Source organism: Eutrema salsugineum, unplaced genomic scaffold (genome assembly GCF_000478725.1).
Source record: "Eutrema salsugineum unplaced genomic scaffold, Eutsalg1_0 scaffold_14, whole genome shotgun sequence".
In the NCBI taxonomy this organism is placed as follows: Eukaryota; Viridiplantae; Streptophyta; class Magnoliopsida; order Brassicales; family Brassicaceae; genus Eutrema; species Eutrema salsugineum.
In genome coordinates, this window is record NW_006256877.1 from 5,714,999 (window position 1) to 5,724,711 (window position 9,713).

Sequence of the window (9,713 nt, forward strand, 5' to 3'; positions counted from 1 at the left end):
TTTCGAGTAATGTGTAACGGAACATTGTGAACTTATAAACCGATTCAGACTAAGCCCAATTAATTGTATATAATAAACATAAGGTCCAAAAACATTATAATGTAGGTCATGCGTCTGATTTCTTTTCTCCCAAAAGGAAGGAGACAAAACCCATATGGCTCAAGTGGAGACCAGTAACCATACACATTCACTCATTTTCTTACAAGAAAAGATAAGATAATGGAATTTTCTGACACGTGGCCTTATCATAGTGGTCCGTGACGATAAGGGTGTCAACACCTTTCCTTAATCCTGTGGCAGTAAACGACGTTATCAAGAATCATGGACCCTTTGATCAATAGGGCTTTTTGCCTCTAGCCGTTCTCACTATATATATAGATGAGTAAAGCGATAGACAAACAAGTAAGTAAGAGAAAAGAGCAAAAGAAGAAGAAGAAGAAGAAATAGTAATGGCTTCCTCTATGCTCTCCTCCGCCGCTGTTGTTACTTCACCGGCTCAAGCCACCATGGTCGCTCCATTCACCGGCTTGAAGTCATCCGCTGCATTCCCAGTCACCCGCAAGACCAACACCGACATTACTTCCATCGCAAGCAACGGAGGAAGAGTTAGCTGCATGAAGGTAATTAAATGTCACTATAAGTTCATATATATATATATACGAAATCGAAGTAATATTAATTGGAAATGTTATTTATAGGTGTGGCCACCAATTGGAAAGAAGAAGTTTGAGACTCTCTCTTACCTTCCTGACCTTACCGAAGTTGAATTGGCTAAGGAAGTTGACTACCTTCTCCGCAACAAGTGGATTCCCTGTGTTGAATTCGAGTTGGAGGTAATAAAAATCGAAAATCATATACATAAATATTTAGAGTAGCTTGACCATATGAATCTTGCAACGATCTTAAAACTGTTTAGAGGTCCTATGCAGAATCTTGATTTATATGTACATATTTGAAATGTTCTTGAATGGTTTTTGTAATGTGTTTTGTAGAACGGGTTTGTGCACCGTGAGCACGGAAGCACTCCCGGATACTACGATGGACGTTACTGGACAATGTGGAAGCTTCCTTTGTTCGGATGCACTGACTCAGCTCAAGTGTTGAAGGAAGTGCAAGAGTGCAAGAAGGAGTACCCCCAGGCCTTCATTAGGATCATCGGATTCGACAACACCCGTCAAGTCCAGTGCATCAGTTTCATCGCCTACAAGCCACCAAGCTTCACCGATGCTTAAGTCACTTTCTCTTAAATCATTCATATAATATTCTCATTTGCATTTCCAATTGTCTCTGTTTCTTTTTTTCTTGGATTTCTGTTTCTGAGACATTTTCTATCGATCGGATTGTCAAAATGTCTGATTTATGAATATGTAATTTATGTTTCCCTCTTCTCCTTCTTGCTTATTTTCTGATGGTTATTAGTTTTTAAAAAATTACTGGGATAAGGAAACAGACAAAATCACGTCACACAAAGAAAGGTTGGATAGTGTTAGTGGTAATTTGTTATAGGAATAGGAAAACATTATTACCTAAAGAGCTTAGATTTCATATGAATAATTAGTTCATCAAATATTCAAATAAGAATCATTGTATCATTTTATTTTTGGATGTCACAATCACACAGTATAATATGTACTTGTAGATTTATTATAGATTTCAATCATTTCATAAAATAGTCATCTTTTGATGTTTCACACTTCTTACGTGGAGTTTATGATATGATTTATACCTATACTCCAAATTACTGGTAAACTATCATTGGAATATACGATACACTATATATACATATATATCATATATATATATATTTACTCTAGATACTAATGACATATGTCAATAGTTTTAGTATGAAAAGCTAACTTGAGTTTTTTTTTTTAAATACTATTATAGTAAAAAAAAATTATAGAAAGAATGTATGTAAATTCCAGTTCATACACGGATTTAATATTTCAAAGGAAAGGATGGTCCACTTGAAATCTGTGATAGACACTTTTGTGGACGGTGCAATACATAAGATAGGCTTGTGGATAAGAGTGAAAATTCCCTTCTATAATTTTCTTAGTGATCTTTAATCCATGCGAATCATGCGTGTCATTCTGCTATTAGTGTATAGTAAGTTCATCGACTTTATGAAACCGTAAGAAATCGTCAATTTAGTTAGTTACGAAAACATGTTTTTAATGACTCTTTCATAAAATTTTGGATTTTTAGTATAATAAGTTATTGGTTGCTAGCGAATGCATAGAAATGCACAATGTACTCAAAAGATTGGAGATAAAACAAAAACTCCAAATTGACTTAGTAAGGCCAAAAATGAAATATAAAATCATATTAACAAAAAAAAGGGGAAAATATGGCTCTTTGGTTCTTATATATTAAATGCAGGCCGAAAAAATAGATGAACGTTTAAAGTCTGTAAATTAAAATGGAAATGAAAAATTGGTTTATTGTTCTGGAGACGCAAAAATTTAGTGTATTAAAATGGTAATAGAAATTTAGTTTTTATATCATTATGGAGTTTTCTAAGTCCTTTCGCGATTATCACTTCCACATCCGGTTCTTTACTTTTTGCTAGAATGTCAGTGAACCTAAAATCTACTGCATTGATCATGCATTAACCATTAAATGACATCCAAAAACATATGCTGATCTTTTGGCCATTAAACGATTAAACGGTATACTTATTAAGTTTATCAAGAAGACAAGAGTGAGCGGCCATTACACGGCACCCAATATAATGATGTCTTTACCAATCACGTACATCATGCATGCCTTGTAATGAATACTACTCCCTCTGTTCAGAATTATTTGATGTTTAAAGTTTTTGCACACAGTTTAAGGATTCATTTAATTTTTATTTTTTCTATACTAAAAAATATAATTTATAATCTATTTAAGTATCATTCAGCCAATAAAAAGACATTCTGCAAAATATAAAATGTCAAAAATTATAAAAATTCAATAAATTTTGCATTAAAAAGTGAAAACATCAAATAATTCTGAACAAAAAAACCTTCTAAAACATCAAATAATTCTGAACAGAGGGAGTATTATTTATAACATGATCTAACCATTAGTTATTTACAGTCCATTGATCCTCATCCCACTAACATTTCGAAATATTATACGAAGTAAAACTATATTTCTGATTCTGTTATATAATATGTGTTGTACTTTTTAAGTTCATGTCTAATTATTGTCTGTTTTGGATTCAAATGGTAAAATCCATATGAATATATTTTTGAATTCCTTCCCAAAATGGGTTTTACTAATTACTATTAGACATAATTTATATATTAGATATTCTTTGTCTAAATTTCAAATGTGAGATCTTAAATTAATTGATTCCCAACAATCATTTTCTCAAAAACCATGGATCACACAAACCATTAGCCTCCAACCTCTAGTGAAACCTGGGGCATCCATCTTGTACTACCGTATGCACCAACAAAACTCTTCACATAATCTTTACACAACCGTTAGAAATATTTTTCACACAAGGAACCGGCACCCCTAATCGCGAGGTCATCATAAATGTTTTTTCTCCCACAACGAATATTCAGCCCACACCCACTTGTCTAAGTCCACATTTTCCAAAACCTCCATCTAAAAACCAATTCTTGGGCTTTTTAAGTCCATGCCCAAGTAGCAAATCTCGCATGGATATGTTTTTGTACCCCTTCCCAAAAAGCCTCATACTAATTACTGTTGGACATTGCTTAGATACCGAATAATATTTGCTTAAAAATTTTCAATGTGGGATTTTGGATTGATTCCCAACAATCATCCTCTTAAACCAAGGAGCACACAAAACCTTGGCCTCCAACCTCCATCAAAACCTGGCACCCATCTTGTACCGCCGTACGCACCAACATAATTCTTCTTATAACTCTTGTGAAACCGTTAGGAAGACTTTCGACATAATAACCGACAACCCATAATTGCAGAATCACCTTGAGGGCTCTCCCTCCTACAACAAACATCTAGTCCACACCCACTTGTCTAGGTCCATCTTTTCTAAAACCTCGCTTTTATACTTGTTGTAACAGATGCAAGAAGAAAACAGTAAATGTAAAGATTGTGCACAGAATCAACGTGGTTCACCAATGATGTGTTGGCTACGTCCACGGGCAAAGGAGACTAATTTTATGATGGAGACATAAAGTTTCATAATACATCAGAAATTAGGGTAACATGGTTACTTATAGCAGAAACCCTAGTTAACCCTAATCGTAATTGGGTTCTCTCACTTAGGCTCATGTAGGAACCTTCATGCACAAACACCAGCCCAAGTGCACGCAGACTTCTACATTGCTAACACTGGTTGTAGTCTTCAATTACACAACATGTAGATCTCAACATCAGCTTCTGGATGCAGAACGTTACATTCAACTATTTGCTCAAACAGATTGTAAGCTTTAGTGCAGCGTGTAAACCTACACACACAACCTCAAGATGCAGCATGTAAGCTTCAACATACTGCAAGTATCCTGCATGCTGCCAGCATGCTTGATCGTGCAGCCTGCATGCATCTGCAGGCATCAACACCAGGAAGCTTCTATGCTTCAGGATTCAAGACATATCAACAAATCTCCACCTTGACTGGAATCCTCCAAGAAGCTTCTACGCATTAGGATTTAAGGTGTATCAACAATACTAATTTTTGGGTTTTTCAAGCCTATGTTCAATTTCCCGTTAGTATGATATTGTCCGCTTTGGGTCCAAGTGTCAAAATTCGCATGAGTTTGTTTTTGGGTTTCTTCCTAAAAAGCCTCTTACTGATTATTATTGGACATGACTTATATATTAGACACTGTTTAAATTTCAGATGTGGAATCTTGGATTAATTCCTAACAATATGTGGAAACAGAGAAGTATCCATGGTGTTCACAGTTCAGAGATATTTAACTATTATAATTTCATGTGTTTCACCCCAAAAACAAATTGATAATGAATGTATTGGCTAATTCCCTTGTATATCACTTTAATTTGTGTCATCTTACTTTAAATGTGAGATTTTCGTATATGGATTGAGTAATGATTTTTATGATGTGATCAGAAGTTTTAGACAAGCCATTGATGCTTAGGAACCCTGTACCTCTCGTACCAAACAAACCAATGACGAGGAACCATGAGCATAGCTTATAAATAGCCACTAACCAGTATGTGTAGCACCTAATGGATGATGTCAAGAGGAGCCATACCGTGCCATCCTTGGCCCAATTGATTGTGGACGGAGACGATAATTCCCAAAAAATGGAGCATACCAAATCTTGGTAAGTCCAGACCATTGAACAGGCCCACCAAGATCAAATATCAGATTAACGTAGCGAGGGCGAATGTGATCCTTTGATGTATCTAGATAATAAATCAAGTGAAAATTCCTCAGACTAACGTTTAAGGTTAATGAAATGACAAACCTAACCTAACATATTGAAGAGCTTACTAGACTAACCTTATAAAGTTGGTTTAGGTCCATTTTATCCAGATGTTGAATATTATTACGAAAATGCTATTATGATTTTTTTTTTTATAAATTTTTTTTTTTTCGAAAAAACTTTAATTTCGAAAAAATTTTTAAAAAAAACTCGAAATTTTTTTTGACGAAAAAAAAACATTTTTTTAAAACGAAAAAAGCAAAAAAAAAAAAACAAAACCAAAAACTAAAAAAAAAGAGTTATATGAATATCTACCTATAGATAACTCGAAATTAGTTTGTCAGAATGAACACTGCTTTAAGCGTACTGTTTAGAATAACTATCCCACATTACCCCTACTCTGACGTATCTGGATAGGGTCTGCGATAACTGTTATAACACGTTTAGCAGATTTAGTTGTCGCAGTGGACCCCTACATTACTGGCGTTTATTGTTGCTTTAGGCAGAGAAATTCTCGGGAAGAGTGGGAACTTTAAATTTTGAATGTTAAATATTTAAAATAATCTGGAAAATAAATTTTCAGGTTTGGGTGGAAGACGAGAAATTTCCTACGCTAGGGTTTGTAATCTCCATTCAATACCCATAGATAACGGCGAAATTGTGAAGAATTTCATTCCCACCAAACGATGGGTAGTTCTGACCACAACGATGACGAGGAAACGCGATCAGAATCCATGTCCGAAGAGGTAAATTTCGAACGATTAGATGTAGAATTACAGTTCATTCGTTTTCGAGGTTTAGGTGAGTGGTTAGGGGAATTGCAGTCCGATTAACTCATGAATCGTAATATCCTGTATAGATGGCCGACTCTGGTCTTCCCCAACGGATCTTCATCCCTGAAGAAGTCCCCAAGGGAGACTGTGTGAACATTTACCAGAAGATGACGGTTATATCTGACATCGATGCCGCTTTGAGTCAGACAGAGAGGGATTTTATGAAGGCATCTCAGTTTGGAAAACTGTTCGAGTTTGCAAACCAGCCTGCTTGGTCCGGCGCATTCGGTTTGTTCACCCTCACCAGACTTCTTGACGTGAAGAAAGAAAACGAGATCTGGCTGGTATTTGCAGGGAAACCGATTCGATTCTGAATCGGGGAGTTTAAAATAGTGTCCAGTTTGAAATGCGGGAAATACCCAACAAGTCAGAAGAAAAAAAGGAGACTGCATGTTGTTCCCGAGTACTTCAAGACTCTATTCGGTGATGAGAAGGAAGTCCCAGTGGAACGACCAATCGAGATATTGCAGAAGAAAACTAGTTTAGAGACCCGGTTGAGACTGCGATACGCGTGCCTTGCCATAGTGGATGCCTTTCTAATGCCTTCTGTTCATTTTTCTCGGTCAAAGGTGAGCATGGATCACGCCGAGATGGTTGAAGACCTTGATGCATTTCTGCAGTACCCCTGGGGCCGGTTATCCTTTGATGTAATGATGAATTCGATAAAGGGCAGGAATTTAGCACAGATTTTAACAGCTAACATTACTGTCGGAGGTTTGTTCCCTGCCTTACCAATGGTTGTTTTAGAGGCCGTCCCTGCCATTCAAGAAGATGATGACTCATCTGATGGGGAAGACAGTAGCCCAAGCAGGGGCGGTGCTCGCTTGCGTCCGCAGAAAGTTCAGCTTCAGTTGAATAAAGCTAGAGTGCTTGACGAAGATGAAATGGTACGAAGTAAACCCTCTTAACTTGCTAAATATGTTACAAACGGTTTACTAGTTAACTGTTTACAATTGCGATAACTCTATTATCTTGCTTATAATGAACTTGTATGCTACTATATATTTGTTAGCTATGAGACTTAAATTAACCTGTAACAACTACGCTCTAGGTTTAGTAAATTACTGTATTCAACTGAAGTTGTCCTCGTTGGAACTGATACTTAGCAGTACTAAGTTATCATTGATATATATGAGTAAGTTGTTACATGATAACAGGATTTGATGTGATAATCTGGAAATGTGTTTAGTGTATCGGATAATTAGTTTACCATGTAACTGTTGGTAATTGTAGTGTAAGTTATCATTGTTGGATATGAAATTCACAATTATTCACTATATCGGTGTTAGATTCGATATAGTGATTCGATCTTAACAAGAGTTGATGTGCTCACTCTGAGGGATTAGGCTCCTTTTTTGATAAGTCGGTTAACCTGTAACATTGTTTGGTTTAATACTCAGTTAACATGTAACATTGGCCTGTTGCTGTATTAGTTATAGTGATTGTTTATGATAAGTTACAATACGTACGATATCATTTTTAGATATGATAATATAGTTGCCTGATAACAAAATTTGCAGTGTGTATTCAGGGTAGCATGTAACATTTAACAGTTAGCGGCTAACATACGTTTATAATTATTGCGTTTGTCAAGGTCGCGGTTAACTCTATCATTCGGCCTGATTTCGAAATCAGCGACGGCGAGGAGGATCTATCCTGGAGCGAAGATGAACATGACGAAAGGGTCGACCATATGATTACTCTTATTAATCAAGGATTCGAATTTAAGTCTGAAATGTTTGGCCCTGGCATTGATCCTGAGTTTTTAGCAGCTCGTACAAGTTCTCGAAGGGGTGTTAAGAAGACAAAGATTGTTGTTGGGAAGAAAGGTAAAGGGAAGATGAGAAAGTCTGGTAGAAGTCGAGTCACAAACGTTGCACATGACACTGACAAAGGAGTTATGTTTTTTGAGGAGAAGTTGAAGACAATGGTTTCAAAAATCGTACAAGAAAATAACAAGAAGATAGAACATATGTTTGAAGCCAACAATGTGAAGATAATTAAGGGTGTGACCCAGTGGTTTCTTGATAACGCAGTTATCGACCGCGAGGTCAATATATGTCCATCATTCTCGGGCCTTAGCGCCGGTAAGTCAAGGTCTCGCAAGCAACCCCCTCCGAGCACTGCAAATAAATCGGGGGAATTACCTTCGGTCCAATCCGGAGCGCACCCTGATGGTCAGGCCAAACAAAACTGCGACACTTCATTTCCTAACTTAGACTTCTCCTCCATGCCGACGGTTGACGAGATTGTTTCCACATACGCTCCCAGAGCTGATGATGCCACCAACACTGCAAGAGTTGGTAAGGGTACCGTTGACCCCATAGGGGAATGCAGTGTCGACGCTGTTGATGGTGAGCAGGTTATGACGCATAACCCAGGCGATGATGGTGTCGTTTTGTCAGAAACCCGGCCTGAGAAGGTAGAATTGTCATGCCAATTTATCGGAAAACATAGTGGGTGTCTGTATAACGTATCCATATTAATGTGTTTGATAGGACAATGATGGCGCCTCTCTCCCTCAATTCAACCCACAAAATGACGTGCCGAAGTCGTCAGATGGTGTGAATTTGCAGGAGGAGGTATTTGCTTTAAGTTTTAGCTTTAAATTTGATGTTTTTTATTTGTTCACTATGCTCTATTAATCCGTGAAAATAATTACATAGGAAAACCCTGAACATGACGATCCCTTGAAATCAGGCCCTAATTATGTGCTAATCCCCCCGGTGGGAGAGAACTTTATTGATGAGGTACATGTTCCCGTTATTACCCTAAATTATAGTCTTTATAACCGTTTATTAGACGCTATTCTAGTTATGTTGCAATGCGGGATTTCAAAGATAATTGTGAGCAATTGATAACCCGGTTACCACGGTATGTATATTTTGGATCACAAATCCAACATATAGGGGCCATAACTGTTATATAACTTATAGAACATGGGTAATTTGATTTACACTTATTTCAATGTTCGTATATTTATATTTTTGTCTTTGCTACGACCATGTATGTAGGTCGATGGTGTTGGAGACGTCCAGCCTGATGAGATTGTAACCTCTGACATTCCTGAACCCAATGCTGTAATTTCTGCTGGCGAAGATATTATCGATCCCAAAAATCTGACTATAAACTCGGAGGAGCAAGCCAAAGTGGAACATGTTCAGAGGAGGGTGAGCAAGCGTCAGAGGACTGTATCGACTCGATTAGATAGTCCTTTTCGATGCGAGAAGCGTATCAGAACTATTATAGAGAATTCCGAAGCTGTCAATGATTCTGAGAAAGCCCTTCAATAACGGTTTGATAAAGCTATGAAAGCATTTAAGAAGTTAGTTAACTTCTGTTCCTCTAGTTATAAAGATTGTACGCTGAATTGTGTATTTAAAAATTTGTTGGCCTCTGGCATGTGGGGAAGGAAACCTTCTTACATCGAAGGACCTAAACGAAATGCTGGGGAGACAGAAACCAATGCCTGCAAAGGTTTTCACTGAGATTCTGTAACAAAGGT

General features: G+C 37.1%; 2 protein-coding genes across 2 annotated transcripts; both read left to right on the plus strand.

Moving 5' to 3' along the window:
- The first annotated feature begins 320 nt into the window (after window positions 1–320).
- LOC18022834 (ribulose bisphosphate carboxylase small chain 3B, chloroplastic) lies at window positions 321–1,387 on the plus strand. The gene is made up of 3 exons (XM_006405707.2): window positions 321–620; window positions 699–833; window positions 993–1,387. Exons 1-3 carry the CDS (start codon window positions 450–452, stop codon window positions 1,230–1,232), a joined length of 546 nt encoding a protein of 181 aa, XP_006405770.1. The 5' UTR covers window positions 321–449; the 3' UTR covers window positions 1,233–1,387.
- A 4,674-nt stretch (window positions 1,388–6,061) lies between these two features.
- LOC112088415 lies at window positions 6,062–9,501 on the plus strand. Its single transcript, XM_024158692.1, has 7 exons — window positions 6,062–6,121; window positions 6,235–6,492; window positions 6,580–7,095; window positions 7,803–8,630; window positions 8,707–8,790; window positions 8,875–8,958; window positions 9,223–9,501. The coding sequence occupies exons 1-7, from the start codon at window positions 6,062–6,064 to the stop codon at window positions 9,499–9,501; spliced, it is 2,109 nt and encodes a 702-aa protein (XP_024014460.1).
- The last annotated feature ends 212 nt before the right edge of the window (window positions 9,502–9,713 follow it).